Below are 27,433 nucleotides of genomic sequence, written 5' to 3'. Positions count from 1 at the left end.
CCCTTTTCAAAACCACTTGGTCACAGATTCTTACAATCCACAGCTGACAGAACACCTCCTCTCAAAACACACACACACACCAAAAAACAAAACAAAACAAAAACAACTGAAGGGGAAGGGGTTAGAACGCAAGGACAGAAAAAGCACACCCCTGTGGGTCCAGCATCTTGTCCCATGTGGGACACACAACTACATATGGCCAGCATCTTGACCAGCTGCAAAGTACAACAGCTCTTGGCCACTTGTTGAAGATTTTAATTCTTTACAAATATCTGCTGTCTCTCGGTTCACATATGTGGCCATCAGAGCCACCAGCACAAGCTGTCAGACAAGAAGCTGGGGTCAGCCCAGGGGCCTTCAATTTTATCTCTCAAAAGTTCATATTCAATTAGACCAGCTTTTTAAAAAATACTAATTAGATGATAAGCAATCAGAGACGCAAAGGGGAGCTTCTCTGATAGAACTAAAAATAATGGTAGTAACTTATAAGTGAATCTAATTAACTATTTGGGGGCTAACTACCTTTCATTTAACTCGAAAGAAACTCATATATAATACAGTATACATAAAAACACTAAGAATTCTCTTCAAATACAAATCATCTGTTCAAAACCAGATAATTAGTTATTTATGGCTTTCTTTCCAGGAGCCAAAAAGCATGGCATCATGCATGACAAATTTAACAATTTTTGTTTCCAAACCAAAGACCAACTGAAATACATGAAAAATTTAATTGTCTCGAACTAATTTATCAAAATCCTTAATTCATCATGTTTTCCTCCCCTCAAAAATCTTATAAATAAAAGCTAGAGAACAGCTCCTATCAGACATTCAGTCAAACAAGAAGCTTCCAGGGAAGCCTACTCATCTTTCTTCCAACCCCCCTGTTGCAAGCTACCTAAACCTAAACCATCATTTCATTCATTCTTGCCTGCACTAATGCACACCTTCACGCTGGCTTCCCTCCTATCTTTCTCTTTTCTATACTGCTAGGTCATTTCTATACTTTTATGTGCCGTGTAGTAGTTTCAAACTTGTTTTTGTTTTAATAAACACGGCAAGTATAGTTACTTTGTAATCCATGTCTGGTAATTCTAGTATGTGAAGTCTCTGCAGGTCTGCTTGTGCCAACTGTAGTTTCCCTTTTTTTTTTTTCCTTGCTTTGGTGCTATGTTTCCTTGTATACTTTATCATTTTTTACTTAAGCTGTTCATTACGCTTGTATAATTATTTGTGGGAATAAATTGAGGTCTAGGACACAGGAGTAATGCTCTAGCGACAGTCTACATTTGCTTCTGCTGAATATTTAGAAGCATGTCCAGTTAAGAACCACCAAAAACTAATTTCATGGCTTGAGGGCTTTTGGGTTGTTTATCTGTTTTGTTTTGATACAACCCGGGTAGTATGAGTTTGGCCCATGTGAACAGTTCTGAGCTTTGAAGTCTAAAGCTCAGGGCTGTGCTCAGTCTCCTGGGGTAGGGGAATGGGTGGGGTTCCCTTCAGATTCTCTCTTAACTACCTAAGGTGGGAGGGAGCATCAGCTTAATGGGAGTGTCTCCTGTTGGGACTCCCCACCTCGGTCAAGACCATGGAAATCAACACTCAAGTTTGCTAGGTCAACCAGGACAGAAGCAACTTCAACACTCAACTTACCTGAAGTTCTAACCTTCATTTAGTGGCTTAGCCTCACCGTTCTTACCATCTTAGCAGCACCACAATACTTTCATGAAAACGTTTTCCTTTATCCAGAATTTTTAGTTCATTTCTCAGGAGAATCAACCTGTATAATCCAACTTACCTAATTACCAAAAACCTGAACTTCCCAATATTTAATGTACATGGTAACAACACACTATCTTTTCAAAATCTATTCCAGTGTGTACCTTTCAAAGAACTGCCTTATCTAGTCCCCGTCTCATCCTCCTCCTTTCACTCTCTTTTCCGGCCCACCCTGGCCTTCTTCCCAAACCCTCTGAGTCTATCTCACCTCAGCACCTTTGCATGCACTTATCCCTCTGTCCAGAATGCTATTACCTCCTTCTTTACCAAGGGAATGCCTAACTCATCTTTTGGAGCTCAGCTCAAATGTCTCTTGCTCCAGGAACCCATCCCTGATAACCCAGACTTGGTCACACAAGTGCTAGCAGAGCTTCCCACAAGTCTTCCGCAAAGCACATGCCATCCTTAAGTGGTTTACTGTCTGTCTTCTCTAGAATGTAAGTCCTATGAAGGCAACAACAATATCTGCTTGTTTCCAACCACAGTGCCCACATTTAGCAATGACATGTACGTAGTAAAGACTCAACAAATAGTTAATAAATGAATAAAGCATAGCAAAGTTGGAAAGTTTTACACTAATTTCAATGTAACATGTTGACTTTAAAACAAGACACAGCATATATAAAATATATAATTTGACTTTCAAAAATATACATAGTATTATGTCCCTAATTATGATTAAAATGTGTAGTAGGAAAAGACAATGCAATAGATTTTAAATTAGACCTTATCAGTTAATGGTTATGCAATAACCCCCTGCAATAAAATATGTGCAAAATCTACAAACACAGGACAAGATTCATTGGCAAGTTCATGCAGTTACAGTCAGACTTCTACAAGTTTTTAAAAGGAACATCAAAATTAATAAAAACAAAGCACGTTATAAATGAATGGAAAAGACAGTTCCCCAGTACTCTAACAGAAATATTTATGTATGGCAAAGACTACATAGCAAGAAAGAAAAAGAAAAGAATTCACACAAGAAATATTTCAGGGGTCAATATGACAAGACCTGGATGTGAAGAGTGAGGTGGAAGGATAAAGGACTTCAAGATTCTACACAACGGGGAGAACAAGTAACTAAGGAAATTTAGGACTTGGAGATATATGAGGGGAAAGGTAAAGTTGCTTCTGGGCATCTTAAATAATAACAAGAAATCTAAGCAGAAAACACCCATTAGCGTGGTAGATAGAATTCTAAGATGGCCTTCATGACCTTCACCCCATGGTGTTACTACCATGATATGTCCTTATATGGCAAAACGAATTTTGCAGATGCCATTAAAGTTGCTAATCAATTGATCTAAAATACTGAAATTATCTGAGTGGGCCTAACCTAATCACTAAAGCTCTCTAAAAGCAAATATTCTCAGATGACAGCAGTAGTCAGAGATTTGAAGCCTGAGAGGGATTTGACCTGAGGGAGGTTCTACTGCTGAGATGAGGGGGTCCACAAGGAAGACTCTCAACGTGGCTTCTAGCTGCAGAGAGCAATTCCCCCGCACTGTGATAGCCAGTAAGAAGATGGGGAGCTCAGTCCTAAACCCGTAAGGAACTGAATTCTGCCAACAAGGGTCATCTTGGAAGTTGATTCTTTTCAGAGCCTTCAGATAAGAGCCCAGCCTGGCCAGAGTCCAGCTTGGCCCACCCAGACTTCTGACCTAAGGAACTGTGAGGTAAGAAATGAGTCATGTTTTAAGCCACTAAATTTGTGTCACTTTGTTACACAGCAATAGAAAACTAACATAATTAGCAACTTGGAAACACTGAGGAATAGCTTTAAGAGTCACCACACAGAAACCACTAGAACAGATGAGCTTTCCTGTAGAAAGTAAATAAAAGAAGTTAAGAATACATGAGAAAAGCCTTGAAGGACGCCTCTAAGTAGAATGCTTTTAAAAAATGACACTAATAGGGCTTCCCTGGTGGCGCAGTGGTTGAGAGTCCGCCTGCCGATGCAGGGGACACGGGTTCGTGCCCCGGTCCGGGAAGATCCCACATGCCACGGAGCGGCTGGGCCCGTAAGCCATGGCCGCTGAGCCTGCGCGTCCGGAGCCTGTGCTCCGCAACGGGAGAGGCCACAACAGTGAGAGGCCCACACGCCACAAAAAAAAAAAAAAAAAAAGACACTAATAGTACATGATTTAAGGTATACTCTAGCATTAAAAAGTATGAAAGAAGTACTCTACTGATAACATGGAAATAACCAGACAGCAAACATTTATGTCCACCTGTCCCTTCACTGACCCATTTCCACCAGGCACTCTCACTCATGTGCACTCTCTTTTTGGTGAGTTGCTACTTCAATAATCTCAACCTAAATTTTGCATTTATCTATCCAAATACAAAGAAGATTTACTGCATAAAGGAGAAAAAAATAGAAATAGCTGAATTATCTCTAAAAGTTTGTAATATCTGAAAGAATGGGCTTTAATCTTGTACTCCTAAAACTATATTTCCTTGAGTCATTATTACAGCTAATATGAACCTACTTAACTTCCTAAGTATAAACAGATGATTTTTATCATAATTCTTATCAATAATATCTTGCCTGTAATCTTGATGAAGTTTGTTTCTTTCTCCCTAAACCTTGCCTTACACTGCTATTTAATCAAATCAAAAGCTACAAAATCATTAATTACATAAAATCTGGCATTGAATAACATCCATTAATCAAACATAAGACAACCTCATATGTGCATAATTAATAACTGTGTTTTCTCACTACATCAAAGACTATCGCCTTTCCACAAAATTTTAATCACTTTCCAACACACCCCATCAACTTAATTATATTTGAACATAAATATAAAAAAATTAGAAAACTAAGGCAGTTTTAAAGCTTCCCAAGTTACAATTTATAAAGATTTGGTAACTCAAAAAAAATTCCAAGAAAATGAGACAGTTATGCAACTAATATAGAATTCATCACTGGAAAATCTTATGAGAACTGATGTAATTATTTAGCTTTTGAATGATTAAAAGAGAGACTTAAAGAAATATTACACAGATTTAACAAAACATGAAAGTTATCAAGGGTTTCCCAGCACATCATTCAGCTACATACAGATGGGTTCTAGGATCCTGTGTGTGATTAAATCAGCTGATCACGCAAAGAAACCACAGGAAGGAAACACAGCGGCACAAGAAGTGTAAAAGAAAAGCTCAACTCTATTTAGTTTTGCTTCCTTAACTCATCAAAATGGAAACTCACCTAAGTTTTAAGCATTTGGCCACTAGCAGAACAATTCTATTTCTCACCCCTCACTCTATAAGTGATTAATCGTTACTTTCAGAACAAGGTTATGCTCAAACATCTTGTACACAAAGTATACAAATAAATTGCATGCTGGGTGAGAAGTGAAGGGTTGCCCTGCCCAGGATTCCATCTCTGACACTATACAGTCTACAGATTTGTAGGAAGGCAAGGCTACCCTCTGTGGGGCGGGGGGCCCGGGGGGGGCTTTCAAAAGAACTGTCAACGGGTAATCCTCTCTCCAGTCTAAGGAAATTAAAATCTCTGATGGTGGCTCTACATATTTTGAACCACAGAAGGACAGACCTATATTTGAAACTTTTTTATTTTCCTTAACATTTAATTTGTACTTTCAATCACCTTTTGCAGTAATATAGTTCAAGGTTTACTCTAATTGCTTTTTCTTTAAAGAAATTTTCTTTAAGCTTGTAAGGCATCTCTTTGGTCCATTTACAGCTCTCAGCACATCACTTTTATAGCTGCACTTTTTTTTAGACAGTGAAATTGTAGAATGTGTGTATGTATGTATATAAGTATATATATATAGACATACATAAACACATTTATTTTTAGGGCAAAACAAAACACGCCACGATTTAGAGCTATTTCTAGGTATTGGCAAACCCTGATTTTGTACAAGGGTAAAAATATTCTGGTTTATTGCAAATTCTTCTCATGGTGTGGTTCTGAAGTATACTGTAACCTGGGCCACAACTTGGATCTTCAGAAAATAATAGTCTCGAGTGGCCACACCAAGGCTATTGGGAACAGTCAGGAGTTCTTTCATATTTCCCCAAACCAGCTATCCAATAAGCCTTTTCTGTTCATTGACTCATAAGGTTTTCCTGTATATTGCTACAGTCCATCACTCAGAGAAGACTGCTGTCATCTAAAATTATGCATTTTCTCCAGAATTATTATCCTTAAACGAGAAGCCAACAAATCCCTCAAACTCCATTGTTAACAGTAGTATTTCTTTATCCAGATAACTTATCATTTAATGAAATGACACCAAATTTTATGCCCCTTTCAGAAACAAGAGAATGTGTTGTTTTTAAAAAGTTTCTTTTTCCTTCTTGTCTGCACCATTACAAAAAAGGCTACAACAAATGAGGACACAGGGTTAGGATCAGCGTTATTCCTGAATCGCAGTCAACTGCACAGTATCAAGGGAAAAAAGATGAGCGCTCTCAGATTAGAAGTTATTAGACTCAGTCAGTTTTTAATTAGCACCTGCCAGTAGAGGTGAACTGATAAAACATAAATTAAAAATAGAGCCAACCCTCTATATCCATGGTTTCCACATCCAAGGATTCAAACAACCTCTGATTGAAAACATCTGGAGGTAAGGGGAGAATTCCAGAAAGTTCCAAAATATAAACCTGTAAAACCAAGAGCGGGTTTTTTGAAAGGGTAAACAAAATCAACAAACCTCTAGCCGGGCTCACCAAGAAGAAAAGAGAGAGGACCCAAATAAACAAAATAAGAAATGAATGAGGAGAAATAAACAACTGATGCCACAAAAACACAAAAGGCCAAAAATAAAACTTGAATTTATCATGGGCAGGCAACTACTTACATAGCATTTACAACTATTTACACAGCATTTATATTGTATTAGATACTGTAAGTACTCTAGAGGTAATTTAAAGTAGAGAGGAGGATGTGTGTAGGTTACATACAAATACTATACACCATTTTATATAAGGGACTTGAGCAGCTGCAGATTTTGTTACCTGTGGGGGGTCCTGGAACCGATTCCCCCCCCCCCAGATACTGAGAGACAACTACTTACTGAACATGAATTGCAATTTATACTAAAAAAGCAGGGGTACTAAATAAGCAGATGTAATTTGTACTAAATAAGCATCAATCAACAAAGCATGAAGCACCTACTAATGTAAAAATAACTAGGAGCTACGATTCCCGGAAATGACTACAGGTTTTGAGCTAGAAGGGAATCAGCTCATCCACTGCCATCACTGTAGAGAGGAAGAAACAAGGCCAGAGGTGACACAGGAATCTCAAGTCACGCAGCAAGCACAGGGCTAGCACTCACACCTTCTGATTCTAGAGCCTCACACTGCCACTATAAATTTACAGAGTGTACTAACTGCAGGCCTATCTCATTTATTGCACTTCACTTTGTAGCGCTTTTCACATATTGAAGGTTTGTGGCAACCCTGCATCAAGCAAGTCTGTTAGCGTCATTTTTCCAACAGCATTTGCTCACTTCGTGTCTCTGTGTCACAGTTTGGTAATTCTCACAATATTTCGAACTTTTTCATTATCATTATATTTGGTGATCTATAATCTTGGATGTTCCTACTGCAATGGTTTTGGAGCGCCGTGAACCACGCCCGTATAAGATGGTGAACTTGATCAATAAATGTGTGTGTTCTGACTGCTCCACCAACTGGCGGTTCCCCAGTCTCTCGCCCTCTCCTTGGGCCTCCCTATTCTATTCCCTGAGACACAACAATATTGAAACTAGGTCAGTGAATAACCCTACAATGGCCTCTAAGTTTTCAAGTCAAAGGAAGAATTGCACGTGTCTCACTTTAAATCAAAAGCTAGAAATGATTAAGCTTATTAGTGAGGAAGGCATGTTGAAAAGCAAGACAGGCTGAAAGCTAGGCTTCTTGTGCCAAACAGCCGAGCTGTGAGTGCAAAGAAGTTCTTGAAGGAAATTAAAAGTGCTGCTCCAGTGAACGCATGAATGACAGGAAAGCAAAACAAGCCTTATTGCTGATATGGAGAAAGTTTTACCGGTCTGCACAGATGATCAAACCAGCTACGACATTCCTTTAAGCCAAAGCCTAACCCAGAGCAAGGCCCTAACTCTCTTCAATTCTATGAAGGCTGAGAGACGTGAGGAAGTTTAAGAAGAAAAGTCTGAAGCCAGCAGAGGCTGGTTCATGAGATTTAAGGGAAAGCCACCTCCATAGCATACAAGTGCAAGGTGAAGCAGCAGGTGCTGGGGTGGAAGCTGCAGTAAATTATCCAGAAGAACCAGTTCAGATCATTAATGAAGGTGGCTACACTAAACAACGGATTTTCCATGTAGATGAACAGCCTCCTCTTGGAAGATGATGCCACCTAGGACTTTCACAGCTAAAGAGAAGTCAATGCCTGGCTTCAAAGCTTCAAAGGACAGGCTCTCTTGTCCTTTGGCCTCTCTAATGCAGCTGGTGACTTTAAGTTGAAGCCAATGTTCATTTACCATTCCAAAAATCCTACTGTCTTCAAGAATGATGCTAAATCTACTCTGCCTGTGCTCTATAAATGGAACAACAAAGCCTGGATGACAGCACATCTGTTTACAACATGGTTTACTGAATATTTTAAGCCCACTGTTGAGACATACTGCTCAGAAAAAAAGATTCTTTTCAAAATGTGACGACTCACTGACAAAGCACCTGGTCACCGAAGAGCTCTGATTAAGATGTACAACGAGAGTAATGCTATTTTCATGCCTGCTACCACAACATCCATTCTGTAGCCTGTGGATAAAGGACTAATTTCCACTTTCAAGTCTTCTTATTTAAGAAATACATTTCATAAGGCTATAGCTGCCATCGATAGTGATTCCTCTGATGGACATGGGCAAAGTCAACTGAAAACCTTCTAAAAAGGATTCGTCAGTCTAGATGCCATTAAGAACATTTGTGACTCCTGGGAAGAGGTCAAAATACCAACATTCACAGGAGTTTGGAAGAAGCTGATTCCAACACACATGGATGACTGGAGGGGTTCAAGGCTTCAGTGGAGGAAAAAACTGTAGATATGGTAGAAATAGCAAGAGAACTAGAATCAGAAGTGGAGCCTGAAGATGTGACTGAATTGCTGCAATCTCACAATAAAACTTAAACAGATGAAGAGTTGCTTCTAACGGATGAGCAAAGAAAGTGGTCTCCGGAGGTGGAATCTACTCCCAGTAAGATGCTGTACAGATTTTTAAATGACAACGAAGAATTTAGAATATTACATAAACTTTAGTTGATAAAAAGCAGCGGCAGGGTCTGCGAGGACTGACTCCAATTTTGAAAGAAGCTCTCTTGTGGTCAAATGCTATTAAGCAGCGTTGTGCGCTATCGAGAGACCATTTGTGGAAGGAAGAAAGTTCACTGCTGTTCTGCTTTAAGAAATCACCACAGCCCCCCCCCCACTTCAGCAGCCACCATCCGATCAGTCAGCAGCCCTCAACACCTAGGCAAGACTCTCCACCAGCAAAAACATTACAACTCACTGAAGGCTCAGATAATGAAGTTTATTTTTTAGCAATAAATTATTTTTTAATTGAGGTATGTAAATTGCTTTTTTAGAAATACGGCTATTGCGTACTTAATATACTACAGTATAGTGTAAACACAACTTGTATATGTACTAGGAAATCAATATATTTGTCTGACTTGCTTGCTTGAGATACTTGCTTTAATTACAGTGGTCTGAAACCGAACCCACAGTATCTCTGAGGTATGTCCGTACCAATATTATCTATAGATAGCAATAAAAGTGTGTCAGTCAAAGGAAGATACATACATGCTCAATACTACCAGTAATTTGTAGTAAAAGGTTGTTATTTTTTTGCTCCTTCTAAGATCTTTGAAGAAAGAAGTTGCACTCTCAGTGGTCAAGAGCACAGGCTCTGGAGCCATACTGCTTGAGTTCAAGTGCTGAGCTGCCATTTACTGGCTCTGTGACCTTATGCAAGTTATTTGAACTTTGTAGCCCTCAGCTTACTACCAACCTACAAAAGGGGGATAATAATTGCACCTACTGCACAGGATTATTATGGGGTATTAATTACAGGTATTAATACCTGTAAAGCAATTATGACAGTGCCTGTTCACCCAACGATTATACAAACATTAGTTAAACTCACTCTCATTACATAGATCCCCTGGGCTTACCAGCAAAATCATCATTAGGCCTTGGTACTAAGTCCTAAGCACTTCTATGTGCTCAGTAATATGGCAGACAGAAATGTCATTACTGCCCTTAAACACTTCACAACAAAATTCCTGAGATCATGAACCATGAAACCAGATTCAATTTTTATTTCTACTTCTAACTTCTGAAATATTGAGAAATTCGTTTCCCTGGTTTGCCTTTCTCTGAAATGGGTACAACAAAGCTTGTCACTGATAAGTTATAGTAAAGATGAGACAATGCGTTAAAGCCCTCGGAGCAGCTTAGAGCACAAAGTGTTTCACAGATTCGTGCAGAGACTGTAAAGCTTACTGCTCAGAGTCATAGTAGTCCATCCGCTTCTTTTTCTTGTTATAAGCCGCGACTCGAAAGGGAACTATTTCCAAGGTGATTAGGCCAGGGGCCATGGTCAGCACTTTGGCGCCATGAGTTGGCTCATAGAGACCCTTCCCTGTTTCTGGGTGAGGCATGCCAGCAGGGTCTCGTCCAACGATGTAAAAGTTGGCTCCTGCAACCATCCGTGCTCTGCAATGCCACTGGACCTAGAACAAAAATTTTCCCATTAGATAACCATGATTTTATGACCAGCACTTAGGAGTAATAAGTGGATAATAAATGCATATACTTCTTATACAGTCAGTATCAGTAGGAAATCTCAACAGATTAAAATGTTCACTTTGGGAAGCGAGAAACAAAACTGGCAACCCCTCGCCTTCCAAAAAATCTAAAAGTATATGTGGTATGGATGTTTATGTATACGTATCTATATATTTGTTTTACTGGTAAGAGATATGTGAATGTACATCTGTGTCTATGTGTAGGATTTCATACAACTACTAGATGTCATTTATATATAGTTCAAAATCTAATATGTTGGTTAGAAATCAGGCTAGTGGTTGATCCTCTAAGACAGGCAACTGAAAGGGGCTTCTGGGGTAACGATAATGTTCTTTTTTTCTCCGCAGCTTTATTGAGTATAATTGACAAATAAACCTGTTTATATTTAAAGCCTACAACGCAATGATTTGATACACATATACATCGTGAAATACCACAATCAAGTTAATGAACACATTCACTACGGCACAGTTACCTTTTTGTGCCTATGGTGAGAGCACTTAAGATCTACTCTCTTAGCAAATCTCAAGTATGCAATACAGTATTATTAACTGCAAACACCATGCTGTACAACAGATCCTCAGAACTTACTCATCTTATAACTGAAAGTTTGACTACTTTGACCAACCTTGGAAATAAAAGCTTGTACCTAAACCACTTCGATGTTAGTTCTAGGAGTCCCTGGTAATGTTTCTTGACCCAGGATCCAATCCGGGTGCTGGTAATCAGAGCATGCTCACTGTAAGAGTTCACTGAGCTGTGTGTACACTGTGATGTATGTACTCTTCTCTATGTTATACTTTAATAGGTTAAAAAAAACTGGATGAAAATTATTTAAGTTATATGAATATTTACATAAACCGGTACTGAGAAAATCCTGTCACCTAAATGATTACTACCTAAGATACAGGTAAGAATAAAACAAGGTGTTGGTTGTGACTAATAGCCAGGCTGCATCCAGAGCTACCTCTGTAGCCTATACTTTCACATTAATACTGTTTAAAAACAAAAATTAGTCAGTCTGACACCTAGAACTATAGAACTTTAGAAGTTAAAGTAACTAAGAGACCATCGTTCTCATTAAAACTCCAAGGAAGTAAACCCTCAAAGGTTAAGTGACTCGGCCAATAGAGTGTAGGACCAACCCAGGTCTACAAACTTGGTCTTAGCTCCCTTTCAGTGTGTGGCTCCATTATTTAGTGATTTACAAAACCATCTCGGTTCTGTGTGAAAAGAGGTATAAATGATGACCACTACACATCACTTTCATTTTATCTCTCTTGATAGTTTCTCTTCTACCAAGTACTTTATTTTTATTAACATAGTTCAGAAAGTGCAAGAGCACAGGGGCAATCCCATACCCTACGTTTGAATTGGTCACCCTGAGGAGTTTCAACTTTTTTAGTTGTTTCTACAGATATTTACCTCTGTATTTCTTTTTCTTTTAAATATTTATTTATTTATTTGGGTGCACCGGGTCTTAGCTGCGGCACGCGGGATCTTCAGTTGGGGCACGCAGGCTCTAGTTCCCTGACCAGGGATTGAACCCAGGCCCCATGCATTGAGAGTGCGGAGTCTTAACCACTGGACCACCAGGGAAGTCCTTACCTCTATATTTCTAAGCAGCATGTGTACACTGCTGCATCTCGACTGTTTAATTTTAGATACTATATACTGTCATCCTCGATATCTGTGGATGCTCATGTCTCACAGTCAGCCCTCTGCACCCAAGGTTCTGCATCCATGGATTCAATCAACCAAAAACTACGTAGTACCGCAGGTATTTACTGAAAAAACCTGTGTATCAGTGGACCCGCACAGTTCAAATTTGCATTGTTCAAGGATCAACTGTAACATAGCCATTATTCCCACATGACTTATATTTCCTACTGTAAAAGAAGATATGGGACTTCCCTGATGGCGCAGTGGTTAAGAATCCGCCTGCCAATGCAGGGGACGTGGGTTCGAGCCCTGGTCCGGAAAGATCCCACATGCCATGGAGCAACTATGCCCGTGCGTCACAACTACTGAGGCCTGTGCTCTAGAGCCCACGAGCCACAACTACTGAGGCCGGCATACCTAGAGCCCGTTCTCTGCAACAAGAGAAGCCACTGCAATGAGAAGCACACGCACCGCAAAGAAGAGTAGCCCCTGCTTGCTGCAACTAGAGAAAGCCTGCGGGCAGCAATGAAGACCCAACACAGCCATAAATAAAAAAATAAATACATTTTTTAAAAAAAGAGAAGAAGATATTTGGCTCTTACTCCACTGTCTCATTCCCTATCCAATTTATTCAAGAAATACAGTGATACCAATACTTTGGTGAAATAAACATTCATCTTGTAAAATGGGAATTACAATAATATTTATCGCATTCAATTTTTAAGAAATTTAACACGTGAAACATGTGAGGACTTTGAACAGTACCTGGTATCAAGTAAGTACACAACAAATGTTAGCTGTTATCATCTTTATTTTATTCCTCTCCTTGTACAACTGTTTGCTTTTCCTAGAGTTAATAATTGTCTTGATTTTCTTCCACTTGCTTAGTTTTCCGTATACCTCTGTTTCTATGTACCTTGTACCATCCTTATTCTTCCTGAACACACAGTTTAATACAATTCTCAGTCTCCCTTGCAGCGTGGCCATATGGCTGAGTTCTGGCGGAAGGAATGAGAGCCCAAGTGACGTGTGCCACTTCCAAACACAGACCATTCAAGAGCCTCCAGAGCGCTATCCTAGTTTGCTTTCCCCATAAGCCAACTAAATAGAAAGGACCCTAAGGCCCTATAATAAACTACCTATTTTCCTACTACAGTATTACTTCTGCTTGCATTGAGCTGCAGCAGTTCTGTATGAACAAGATGGCAAAGCATGATGCTCTGTTCCCCACATACACCCACCCATCCCAGATTCAGCTCTTCATGAAATTTCAGCTCATTCCCCTCTGCCCCTTCACAACAGACCCACAGAAGACCTTTGCTAGTTCACACTCAGAATTTTTATCGAGGGGTCAGTCAGAACCAAATCATCAATTAACTAACTCTGCAACTCCACTTAAATGGAAAATCTTTTCTGCCTCAGGAAAAATAGCTACTGCTTACAGAGTTAAATTAAAAGGGCAGTCTAAGTTTTCTGAATTTAGGTGAACTTACTTTTCTCATTAAGTATTTATGTCTGGATGCTTAAATCATTCAAGGGCCAAATGGCCATTAAACTAGGAATATTTTTCAAAAGCATATTGGTGACAGGGGCCAGTGCTAATTCTGTCTTGTAAAATTGCCAGAAATTTAAACTGCTTCTCTGACTTCTTTTAGAAGGTATATGAGTAAATTAAATGTAAATACAACAAACATGGAGTCAGCATTCTCCTGCAGGTGACCTGAATGATTTCAATATGCATTTTAGTGAATGGTTCCCTTATGAGAATACTTTTTAAATTTTAACAGCCATGAACAGGCAAATCACACGTAACTCTTCCAAGAATGCCTAGTGTGAGTCATTACAACCTACTGAACAGGTAATATGTTTTCATCCAGAGAATGCAAGTCAGCCCACAGCCATCAGTATCTGGTTAAGAATACAGGCTTTATTTAGAGTCAGGTTGTCCTAGCTTTGAATCCTAGCTTTGCCCCTTGGTGATGGAATGCCCTTAGAGGCAACTTCCTTATATAAGCCTCAGTTTCCCAGTTTATAAAAATGAGAATGATAATACTTAATGCAAAAGATTGCTGGGAGTTTTGAAAAAATTCAGGACACCACCCGGCCCTCAATAGAGGACAGTCACAAATATTGCTGCTGTCAGTATTATTCTGTAAAGTATTTTCTGACAATCACAGTTGAATTAATTGCTTCCTAACCAGTGTTTCTAAAGAAAATTCATTCACTCTCTAAAGGTGACATACTACCCAGAAGACGGCTGCTAAAAATCAGTAAGAGCTATCTATCTACCCAGCAGACTGAGGTCAAGATGTATTATTTATCTTTTCATGCCCAGTGGCTAGCATCATTATCGGGAAACTGAATGCACAGTGAAGAAGGAACACAAGATGATACCTATAAGTTTCCTATAAGCCCCTCTAAGAATCTGTAAATGGCCAACTGAACAACAAATGACTTATTTTTGGCTTTACTTGCACCTGTGTAGCAAATAACAAATAGCTTTGTCATTCTTTTTCTGATTATAAAAGTAATTTAATTCAAAGGTGGCAAAGACTGCTAGTTGCCTCCACAACAACTGATTTCTCTTTGCCCTGATCTCCCTATTCCTTGATGACAGAAACAGCACCCTAAATGATGAAAATGTCGGGTCCTTGCTTTTTCAGCCTTCCCTGACATACAGCCCTACAGCATGAGCATCTAAGCAAATAATAGAATCTCTTGGGAAGTCTGCTGGAGGGTTCTGAAAAACTTTTCCTCCCTAATAAAATTCTCAACTTTCATTTATCTGAAATGTCTTTACTTCACCTTTATTTTTGCTTGAATACAGAATTCTAGATTACAGACTTGTTTTTACTTCTTTTCTCGCTTAAAAGTGTTACTCCGTTGCTTCTAGTTCATAATGCTCGAGAAGTCAGCCATCATTCCTATTATTTCCCTATTGTTCCCTCTTCCTCTCACCTTCCCCATCCCTCTACTTTTAAGGTTCCTCTCTTTATCATAAATTTTCAGCAGATTGACTACTATGTGCTTAATTGTGCTTTCCTTTGAATTTTTTTTTTTTTTTTTTTTGCGGTACGCGGGTCTCCCACTGTTGTGGCCTCTCCCGTTGCGGAGCACAGGCTCCGGACGCACAGGCTCAGCGGCCATGGCTCACGGGCCCAGCCGCTCCGCGGCATGTGGGATCTTCCCGGACCGGGGCACGAACCCGTGTCCCCTGCATCGGCAGGAGGACTCTCAACCACTGCGCCACCAGGGAAGCCCGAATGACTTGTTTTAAGGAGTCTGAATGGTGCTTTTTTCCTTTAGAATGTTAAGAGCCTGATTCTAGCAGGCAGGTAATTTACTGGCACCTCTCCTTATCTTTTTGAGGCTCAGTTTTAAACCTTGTTGGGCAGGTCCAGTCTAGCTTTTGGGGCCAATTATCAACCCACTGCCTTTCAAATCCAAATTCACCCTCAGTATTTGCTCTGAGATAACGGATTGAAAACTAAGCCTTTCCCCTTCACAGTGAGCAAAATGTTAAGTTTTATCAGTAGAGGGACATTGTAGAAGGAAGGGTGTGTAGTGGTACCTGAGTATGGGGATAGTTGGTGGCAGTCTGGTCCAGCAGCAAACTCAAAGTGCACAATCCTTCAACAACCTCAGCGCCCTAGCCTGAGTCCAGTGGCCACCTTGCTGCAGCCCTCCTAATGCAAAAACCAGTGCACTCCAAGCCTACCACCAGCAGCTCCCAGACTCCCTCTGCTCACTCACTCACCACCCTGTGCTCACCTGTGCCTCAGAGGGTTGTTTCTTGCATTAATTCCAACATGGGTATCACACCGTGCACCAATCTGGCAGCAAGCCAGCTCCCAATGCCCTGACCCGCACTGAGCCCAGTCTATTAGCCCCAGCTAGCTTGTGAACCAGAGGGTTGTTCCCTGCTATGTGGCACCTGTGAACCAGTGCGGTCCAGGCAATCCACTGAACTTCACCATCCAGTGGGATGAAACCATACCTTTTCCAATGAGATCTGAAGCCCAGCTTTGGGGAGAGGATCCCTTTTCCAAGTGTATCTATTTTTCCTTTGGTAATCTCCCTCAGCCCCAGGACACCCTTTAGAGTTCACTCTGCATTTTTATAGTTACTTCTCTATTAAAGCTTAACAATTCTTTAAACTTCCCCTGTCCAATTCTGTGTGATTTCCCACCTCCTGACTGTACCCAAATTGATACACTGTTTCTCTAGGGTGTGGTCTTTGTTCCTAAAGCATGTGTTTCTGATGTCTTAGTTGAATGCCAAGGGTGTTAGCAAGGTTTCTCCACTCTAGCTGAGCTGGAATGTCATCTTCCAACAATGAATAACCTCTGGTGTCTTCAATCCACTCTCAAACTTACTGCAGCCACTCTCTACCAGGCCTCAGAGTCTTGCCCTGCACGATTGCAGTCCAAGGAACCATGGGGAACACCCTCACAGTCTTCTGCTGCCTTAGCTCTATACTGCAAGTCTCAGCTCCTCCAGCAGCCCTAAAAGCCAATCTCTGCCTTCTCAGCTCAACAGGTATATTTATACAGTGGAATATTACTCAATGACAAAAAAACGAAATACTGCCATTTGTAGCAACATGGATGGACTTAGAGATTATCATACTAAGTGAAGTCAGAGAAAGACAAATATTTTATATCACTTATATGTGGAACCTAAAAAAATGATACAAATAAACTTATTTACAAAACAGAAACAGACTCACAGACACAGAAAATAAACTTATGGTTACCAAAGAGGAAAAGGGAGGGAGAGGGATAAATTAGGAGTACTGTATGGGATTAACAGATACACATGACTACGTATAAAATAAACAACAAGGATTTACGGCATAGCACAGGGAACTATATTCAATATCTTGTAATAACCTATAATGGAAAAGAATCTGAAGCTGAACACCTGAAATTAACACAATATTGCAAATCAACTATAGTAAAATAAAATAAAATGGATGCCAGAATAATGACTACTCAGAATAAGTCATAGAAATAAATCAATATTTGTTTCAGAATTTCCTCCCCAAATACATTTTTGCAGCTAATGTTTACTTGACTCTTTACTTAACTTCCACAATGTAATAGAAGTAAGAATTAAGTTCTGCTACCCAGTAGTGCTAACAGGGGAGTAGTTCATGATTAAAATTATAATCAACTCTTAAAGAAATGAGACTGATCTATGCAAATCCTATAATGGCTTCTCCCTACCAGCCATCATAGATTAAGATATTGTGCAGGACTTCCCTGGGGGCGCAGTGGTTAAGAATCCGCCCGCCAGTGCAGGGCACACGGGTTCAAGCCCTGGTCTGGGAAGATCCCACATGTCGCAGAGCAACTAAGCCTGTGCGCCACAACTACTGAGCCTGCACTCTAGAGCCCACGAGCCACAACTACTGAGCCTATGTGCCACAACTACTGAAGCCCGCGTGCCTAGAGCCCGTGCTCCACAACAAGAGAAGCCACCGCAATGAGAAGCCTGCGCACCGCAATGGAGAGTAGCCCCCACTCGCTGCAACTAGAGAAAAGCCCGCGCACAGCAACGAAGACCCAACGCAGCCAAAAATAAATAAATAAAATTAATTAATTAAAAATAAATATTCTTTAAAAAAAAGATACTGTGCGACTAACAAACCAAAAATCATTGATATATAGAAACCTAAATTACCCATCTCCATACATATAATATTTATAATGTAAATGCTTTAGAATTAGAACTGTTCCTGAATCATCCCACTATGGCATATTACCTCGGAGTGTGTCTCTCCCCCATTTTTAATTCACGCCCCTTTTTATAAACATAAAAGTCTCATTTGCTCCCTGACTCCATTAGAAAACAGTACCTATCATTTACCTCTCTACTTGCAAACCTAGCAAGGATTTTGGTAAATTTTATTTTCAGTAGTTTCCAAGAGAAAAATAAACAAATTACTTTCCAAATTTAAAATATTACATTATAAAATTATAAAACTGGACTATACACTTACATACAACACCACTAGTACTACACCATCTTCTTCGTACCCCACAATGGAGAAATTCCACTGTCCTAGAAGCCTGGTTAAGTATGTAATATTTTCAATTTTGTTTAATTAAAAATACTGAAGATAATAAATAGAACAGTTATTTAAGTCCCCATTTAAATAACCTATTTCTTTATACATTTCACATCAAAATTTTCTTCAAGTGTAATGAATTTTATTAAAGTCAACATTCCATAAACCCAAACTCATATATCAACTGGTTTATGAAAGAACTTCAGGCACAGGGACTTTTTTTTTTTTTGTAAATGTGCAAATTTTTTTTTCTAAATCATCAAAAATGTACTTGTTTTAATGTACGAAAATTCTTTAGAAGGTCATATCAATTATCTATTTTTGTTGGGTAAAATAATCTATATCTTCATCTCATGAATTTCACATTAAAATACTTGGTTGTACATTATCACATCACTTTAGTATTAACCTATTTTCTTGAAATTCCCAAATCTTAATGGTCTGCCTCTTGATTTCTCAATGGTAGGAACCATTTTAAACTCTTCAAGTTGACTGGGAAAATCAAGAGAGGCAAATGAAAGACAAGGTTCATCCTTCCCATCATGTAGATTCTGGGTACTTATGACTTTCAATCTTTGTACAACTAAGTATTCTAAATGCTTCTAGAATTTCCATCCCTCCGTACAGGCACTGAACAGTATTCAGTCGTCATGAGAGTCACATTTCTGATTTGCAAAAATTATGAAATCTACTTAGACATTCCATTCTCCAGCTTGTAGGAGAGAATTAGACACACCTTATAATTACTCCCATCAGAGAATTTTAAGAGTTGAAAGGGAATTTAGATTGTGGAATCCAAACTCTTCAGTCTGCACGCCAGGAATCTGAGGCCTGATTCCTCACAAAATACAGACTTTCCCAAAGATTTCCTTTACCTTCAAGGATAAACCTCAGCTGTCTCAGGATTCAAAATAACACAATTCAAATGTAAGAGAAGTATTTGCTCAGAACCATCAGCAACCAAACTGATTTTATTCTTGTAAATTACCTTGCCCTGGCTGAGCCCAGGTCCCCAGCAGGTGTGAAGAGAGAGGGTCATGGAATAGAGAGCAAATCCAGTATCTTCCTCCCTCTTCCTGCCTCCCAAGCACAGCGACCACAAAATTTGCTTTTGATAAAAGCCAAGGGGCTTCCCTGGTGGTGCAGTGGTTGAGAGCCCACCTGCCAATGCAGGGGACACGTGTTCGAGCCCTGGTCCGGGAAGATCCCACATGCCCCGGGAAGATCCCACATGCCCCGGAGCAACTAAGCCTGTGCGCCACAACTACTGAGCCTGCGCTCTAGAGCCATCGAGCCACAACTACTGAGCCTGCGTGCCACAACTACTGAAGCCCGCATGCCTAGAGCCTGTGCTCTGCAACAAGAGAAGCCACCACAATGAGAAGCCTGTGCACTGCAATGAAGAGTAGCCCTCGCTCGCCGTAACTAGAGAAAGCCCGTGAGAAGCAACGAAGACCCAACGCGGCCAAAAATAAACAAATTAAATTAAAAAAAAAAAAAAAAGCCAGAGCTGCCCTGGTGGCACAGTGGTTGAGCCGATGCAGGGGACGCGGGTTCGTGCCCCGGTCCGGGAAGATCCCACATGCCGCAGAGTGGCTGGGCCCGTGAGCCATGGCCGCTGAGCCTGCATGTCCGGAGCCTGTGCTCTGCAACGGGAGAGGCCACAACAGTGAGAAGCCCGCGTACCGCAAAAAAAAAAAAAAGCCAAAAGTCCTTGATAATCTTCTGTCTCTCCACCCCCTCACTGATTATTAAAGAAGCAAAGGAAGGCAACCATGGTGGTGTGTCATTGGAAAGCATTTCGTGATATCCCTTACAGGGGTAAGAGAAGAAAAAAATAGGTACCAGTTATTGAGTTCTTCCTAATATGAAAACAAAGTGTTTTATAAATACCTCATTTAATGTTTAGAGCAAATCAGTAAGATAATATCTCTGTTTCACAAATAAGAAAACTTTCAATAACACATTCAAAGCTGCAAAACGAACGACTAAGAGACGGAATATTTGAACTGGGTCTTTCCGACCCCAAAGTCCATGCATACCTACTCTTATTGAGCTACTTACACTGCATCACGCCCTACGACACAGGACATCAGAGCAGGACAGGAAACACAAGTTAGTACTACATTTAAGGAAGAAACAGCATAGATTACAATTGCCAAAAAAAAGTGAAAAGCCAAACTAAAACACAGTATCTGAACTTGATGCTGCCTGAGTAAGAAACAGGCAGAAAGAGATTCTGAGTTGGAAATCTACAGAGAAGTCAGGAGAAAAACAGGGTTTCCCACTCCCCCAGGAAAAGCATCCTAAAACACCTGTAAAATCTAATGTTTCTGAATTAAGTTAGTAATTTCAGTTCTTAAGACACATATAAGCTAAAAGTACATAAAACAGACTATAGGAATCCCCAAATTATTTTTTAAATAAATCAACAGACTCTAAGTGTTTTGGTGATAAAGATCTACAACTGCTTACCAGAAAATCTCAAGTTCAATTTTTTTCCAGCTTTGTTGAGATATAATTGACATACAACTTTATGTAAGTGTAAAGTATACAACAAGTGTAAAGTATACAACATGATGATTTGATATTTGAAGTGGTTACCATAAGAAGACTACTCAACACATCCATCTGAAATCCAAAGGCCCAGTTTTTTAACTAATTTAGCAGAACCTGATCAAAACTGACATGAAGTTATCTATGGCCTTTGCTGATCCCAGTTACTGTGGAAAGTCATTCACTTTGCTACAGAAATATTAATGTGTTTTATGTCTCAGAACCATCAGGAGAATTAAGTAGTAATACATGACCCCAAGTATTTTGGATAAGAGACTGTGAATCTGTGTTACGCTATTCCAGATACATCAATAAAATAAATGAGCAGAAGACAAAATTATCAAAAACCTCAAAGAGAGTCAAAGGTTACAATTAAAACTTGGGAGTTTATGGCTCCTATAATTAGGCTCAGACCCTAAGAGTGTCCCTTTAGGTTGTTAAAGCTCTTGGAAGTGTTTAAGGGGAAGAACAGGGTTTATACCCTAACAGACATCCTATTTACTACTCCAAATACTGGTGTAAAGCAGGAACTAATTAAATATACTGGCATCATGTGGCAATATGTTCCTACTGTAGCTGTTTACGGGCATCTGCTCACTTAAACACAATCAGTTGCTATTAAGGAGTCATTTACCAAGTGCACGGATAACTTTCATGGCAAAGAAAAATCCCAGCTTCTAACAATGCATTTTCTCCAAAATTCAGTAATTTTCACTCAAATGCCTTAAGCCCAAGACAGAACTTATTATTTGTACATATCCACATTCCAAGATATATCTTACTTTCAGCACTTTCATGTAACATGTCTTAAAAAGTATTATTTGTCCTTTGCAGAAATGGATTTAGCATTTAGTGAGATGGGACAATTTTCTACATAGTAGATTAATGCCTCAAAAAAAAGTACACGTATGACACATTTTTAGCATTAGAAAAGTAGCTCTCCCACATGCTGCCCTGCACCCCACCTATCCAATTCCTAAAACGGAATTTAGGAATCAAGCCATTAAATCTTTACAGTCTGAAAAATCAGGGACATCCTGTTGATAACCAAACAGACTAACAGCTGCTCGTTGTTCTGAGAAGCATTTGTGCTGCGGAAGCAAATCTAGTACCAATGCCTTCTAAACGACCTACAGAAAACGATTAAAGGAAGAGTCACTGTTTTTTATTTTATTATTATTAGTTGGCAAATGAGCATTACTGGCAGACTTTTTCCTGATGTCACTGGGTCAGCTACAAAATGAGTGTTGTGTTTTGGTTTTTTTTTTTTTTGAACTATAAAAAATTCTTCACTTGAGGCTGTGAATAAGCCAAATAAGTCAAACACACAAGTGAGGCACTTGAGAAGAAGAAATGGATAGTTTTCAAAATCCACTCAATCTAACAGTTTAAATCCTGCCAGTTCATAAACATTAATATATTTAATGGTTTAAAAATATGAAGCCGTGGGCTTCCCTGGTGGCGCAGTGGTTGAGAGTCCGCCTGCCGATGCAGCGGACACGGGTTCGTGCCCCGGTCCGGGAAGATCCCACATGCCGCGGAGCGGCTGGGCCCGTGAGCCATGGCCGCTGAGCCTGCGCATCCAGAGCCTGTGCTCCGCAACGGGAGAGACCACAACAGTGAGAAGCCCGCGTACCACAAAAAAAAAAAAAAAAAGGAAGCCGTTTATCAGAATTTCTAAAGTTTGTTCTATAAAAGTTCAGAAGTTAAAAATGGCCTTTGCTCAAGCACCAGATGCAGTGCTTCCTGAGAAGAGCTACACCTCTTAGCATGTAACTGACACTCCAAACAGAGATCTACGGACAGAAACTACTCTAACACACCTTTATACCCTTCTAGGAAACCTGGGAGCTCTGTGTAGGCTCAGGGGATCCTTAACTTCTTTGCCCTCCCACCGACTGCTAAGGCCCCTCTGAGGCCTCCAGGCAGCAAGGAGCCTTGTGCAAAGAACACACAGGCCTTGGAGTCAGAAAGGCTTGAGTTTCAGTTCCAGCTCTGTGTCTTGCTGGCTGTAAGATCTGACCAAGACTCTCTCCCTGACCTAACTCTGGTCAGGTTCCTCCAAGCCCTCTATGCCTCGACCTTCAGTGTCTATCCTTGTAGGGCCTGTACCACCCAGTTGCAGCAAAAATCTAAGTCAGTCTTGAAACCCTCCATCCTCGATATCTGATCAAATTCTTCATCCTCCCCACCCCCCAAGTGATATCTGATGAGGCTGTCCTGCCTTCCGCAAGGATCCTGCTAGGTCTGTTTCACTATAATTATCCCATGCCCACTGTTTCTGATGTTTCCTCTTAGTAATTTTCCATCCACTGACTCCCACTCTGCTCCTTGGCTATAAATCCCCACTTGACCATGATGTATTCAACTGAGCCCAGTTCTCTGCTGAGGTCTCTTTTCCCCTGCTCAGTAGTTCCTGAATGAAAATCTGTTTTTATTGCTTTAACTACTATCCAGCTCTGGTTTTCTTGGACAGACCAAAGTTATGTTACTTGGTCTCTCTGAGCTTCAGTAACCTCAGCTATAAAATTGACATAAAACCTATCTCACTGAGCTGTTGTGGGGATGAATACAGGCTAAACAAAGATCACAACCCACAACTCTAGGCTATGATAAACAAAAAGTACGTTTGAAAGGCCCTGTACTAGAGATTCCACCTCTAATGAATGTCAGCCAAGGCCATCCTAATTCAGCGTTCTGGAACTCCTACAGGATATTTTAAGAATTTATTTCCAGTCTGTTTTCCAAAAATCTGCGGCCACATATTTTAATATTATACGATAAGATAAAAAATATTCTGTGGCAGTTATAGTACCTGGCTCTGGAGCCAGACTATCTCGACACTACTGTGTGATCCTGAACAGGTTATTTAACCCCTCTACCTCCGTTTCCTCATCTCTGAAGTGAGAATAATAATAATAGTACCTATTCTCTTGGTGTCGTCCTAAGGATGAAGTTAGCTAATACATGTAAAGCACTTGGAACATTGCCTGGCAAATACAGTAAGAGCGCAATAAAAATAGGCTATTCTTATATTCTCAATCATGGTATATAATTTACTTCTCCATTTCCTCTTCAGTGAAACTGTTTCAATGAAAAAAATTTTGAGGTTCGTTAAGAAATAGTAAAAGTATTACAGAACTTTTGGTTAAATAGGGCTAGAGGGCCCAAATGGCTAAAATGAAAACAGTCATCAAGTTTAGATGAAGAAATACACTGCTGACGAGAATATAAAATGGTACAACCACATTGGAAAATTGACTGGCAACATCTACTAAAGGTGAACAAAGGCATACCCCTAAATTGTCTAGAATTCCTAGGTATATAACCAACATAAATGCCCACAAAAAGTCATGCATTAAAATCTTCGTACCAGCACTATTCTTAATAGCAAACAACTGAAAACTGCACAAACGCCCATCCACAGTACTGGGTGCAGTCACACGATGGGGCACTCCACAGTACTGAGTGACCAATTACAACTAACTACACACAACACTAAGGGTGAGTTTCACCAACATAATGTAAAGCGAAAGAAGCCGGACGCCAAAGAGTATATACACTGTATAATTTCGGTTATGAAAAGCACTAGGACAGGCTGGACTAGATGCTGTGATGCAACGCCCTGGTCCCCCCAGGAAGGAAGGATTATTCCCCCAGCTTTAGGAGTTGCCAACACAACACCCAGCAGCTGTCAGCCCTCCTTAGAAACTGCCTCCATGGAAAAGAGCAGCAGTGCCCGAAGGCATCATGCCCTTCTTGTGCAACTCAGAACATCTCTGAAGGGCCTTTCCAGAATTCCACATGGGGTCAACTGAGGCTTCCACTGAGACTGAACTGCAGCTCAACTTCTCCCCCTGCCCAATCTTGCTCCCTTCCTATCTCTTCTCTTCCACAAGCGTTGATCCCAAGAGCCATCCCTGATACATTTCCTGAACGCTAATCTCTCACTCTTAGAGTCTGCCTCCCGAAGTATCCAACAAGCAGATGAGCTCTATGATGCGAGAAGCGAGAACAGTGACGACTACCGTGGGGAGAGCAGGTAATGACAGGAGACGGCAGGAAGGAGACCATCTAGGGTGCTGGTAAAAGGCTTTTTACCTATCTGGGTGCTGGTCCTGTGACTGTTCAAATGGGAAAAATTCATTTAATTGTAAACCTATGAAATATGCACTTCTTCCTACGTATATTATACTTCAATACAAAGTTAAAAGAAAATAAGGCAAATAAGAAAATGATGAGAATGGGACAGAACCTTAAAGAATATTTAGTCTCACCTCCTTGTGCATCCCTTAAATAACCCTTTTCTGTGCACTTAAACATAGCTCAGCAAAGTCTAACCTGCTATTACAGACCAGCTGGTGACAAACCAGGCCAAGAACAGGCCCAGGCTTCGACAACAGCCTGTGTTGCCTTGACCAGACCACACTCTTGTGGGTAGCAACAGGAGTCAAATCCGAGGCCGGGGAAAGGCCTGCTGCAGCCTGCTCACCTCGCTGTCAGCTTTGCCTTGCAAGGAGGGAGACTCTGAGGTTAGCCGAAATGCAAGCACTCCAAAGGCACCTTCAGGCACCTTCACCTTTGAATCTTGAGAAACACACCTGGCTCTGAAATCAAAATGCTTAAAAATGTTTCTAGTGTAGACAAAACAGCATGCTTGACCCTTTGTGGTGTTATCTCAAGAAAGGCCTTTCTCTCTTACGATAGCTGTTCTGTTTTGTTTTTTAATTAATTAATTTTGGCTGCGTTGGGTCTTTGTTGCTGCGCTCAGACTTTCTCCAGTTGCGGCAAGCGGGGGCTAGTCTTCGTTGTGGGCACGGGCTTCTCATTGTGGTGGCTTCTCTTGTTGAGGAACACGGGCTCTAGGCGTGCGGGCTTCAGTAGTTTGCGGCACAGGGGCTCGTAGTTGTGGCTCGCAGGCTCTAGAGCGCAGACTCAGTAGTTGTGGCACATGGGCTTAGTTGCTCCGCGGCATGTGGGATCTTCCCAGACCAGGGCTCGAACCCGTGTCCCCTGCATTGGCAGGCGGATTCTTAACCACTGAGCCACCAGGGAAGTCCCATCTGGCTGCTTTTATTATTTATCTATCCCCTCATTGCCTCCTTCTCAAAAGCAGCTTTTAGTTTATATAGGTAATAAAATGTCACATCTTCCCCTTTTACATAGGGAATAAAAAACACAAATAGGACAAAATATGTCCTCAATAGGGAAGATAAATTCCTTCATTTTCTTCACTGGCTCTTAATGAGATTATTGATAAACTCATTCCTGACCCTAAATTCACCTACATCATTCCCACAGTGAAAAGCACCCACCCTATAATTCTGGAAAACTTCAGTCCAAATGATTCCCTTAAAATAATGATGATGAAGACAGCACCAAAAAAGTTGAGAAACTATTGGAACAAAATTGTTACTTTATTTCCAAAATAATTTAGTTCATTGAGATGTAAGAACTAAAGACCATGGTGGTCTCTGGGAAACTAAAAGGGCTTTTGGTGCCCAATTCTCATGAACATTTTATACCAACAACCAGGGAAGAATATGAGGAGTTTTACCTCATATGGAAGTTCTAATGCATTATTTAGGCTGGATCCAAGAGAAGAGTCAAATACATTGTAATCTTTTAGCTTGTTGTTATTGTAGTTTTCTGTCAGTATTTCTTAAAGAGTTGCACAGCCCCACAACTAAGGTCAAATAAAAATTTTTAGGCTTGCATAGCACAGGGAGATCAGCTCCGTGCTTTGTGACCACCTAGAAGGGTGGGATAGGGAGGGTGGGAGAGAGATGCAACAGGAAGGGGATATGGGGATATATGTATACGTATAGCTGATTCACTTTGTTGTACAGCAGAAACTAACACAACAATGTAAAGCAATTATACTTCAATAAAGATGTTAAAAAAAACACAAAATTTTAGGCTTGATCCCAAAGAATAGCCAAACACACTTGTATTTCCTTTTAAACTTTTTTTTTGGAAGGAAGATATCTCAGAGTATATACAACTAAATTATTTAATTCTTTCTAAAAGGGTTTGCCTCTCAGATAAATCTAAGTAAATTCATCTCCCTTCAAGGCAGGGATGAAAAAGAATGCAATAATAACATGCATTCCATTCTCTATCTTAAACACTCAACAAGAAGCTGGCTAGGAATTTCCCACAGTGTTTTTTAGGTCATTTATTGATTTATTCATTTATTCAAACAAATATTTTTGGAAAGCCAACTCTACTTTGAAGCAAAAACCTAATTAACTCCTCTTCCTTATATATGGTTATAAAAAGATCTCAAAACCTCCCTTTTGACCACTAAGTAGAACTCGAAAACTCTCTTCCACCCCATAACAAGAAGCAATTTTACTTCCTAACCCTATTAGTCCTTCAATAAAGAACAGATGAAAAATGTCTTCTGAATGTTTTTTGAAAAGATACCATGCTTTCCTTCCCACTGAAATATGAGAAGCAAAAGTCAGACCAAATCTGTCCCCTGGGAAGAGTTACTCTGGACTTTGCTAAAGGGATAAGATGAGTGTTATCAGATCTGCATAACATGGTCAGAC

At 40.2% G+C, this 27,433-nt stretch overlaps 1 protein-coding gene across 2 annotated transcripts in view; it reads right to left on the bottom strand.

The window, feature by feature from the left end:
- PAPSS1 (3'-phosphoadenosine 5'-phosphosulfate synthase 1) overlaps positions 1-27,433 on the bottom strand; it is a 108,908-nt gene that overhangs the window by 5,492 nt on the left and 75,983 nt on the right. For both annotated transcript variants that reach the window (XM_030864114.3, XM_030864118.2), the window contains exon 11: positions 10,280-10,509. In XM_030864114.3, coding sequence (XP_030719974.1) covers positions 10,280-10,509 — 230 coding nt within the window. The remainder of the gene's footprint in view (positions 1-10,279; positions 10,510-27,433) is intronic.

This window comes from Globicephala melas, chromosome 5 (genome assembly GCF_963455315.2).
Source record: "Globicephala melas chromosome 5, mGloMel1.2, whole genome shotgun sequence".
NCBI lineage: Eukaryota > Metazoa > Chordata > Mammalia > Artiodactyla > Delphinidae > Globicephala > Globicephala melas.
This window is presented reverse-complemented; position numbering and strand designations above follow the sequence as displayed.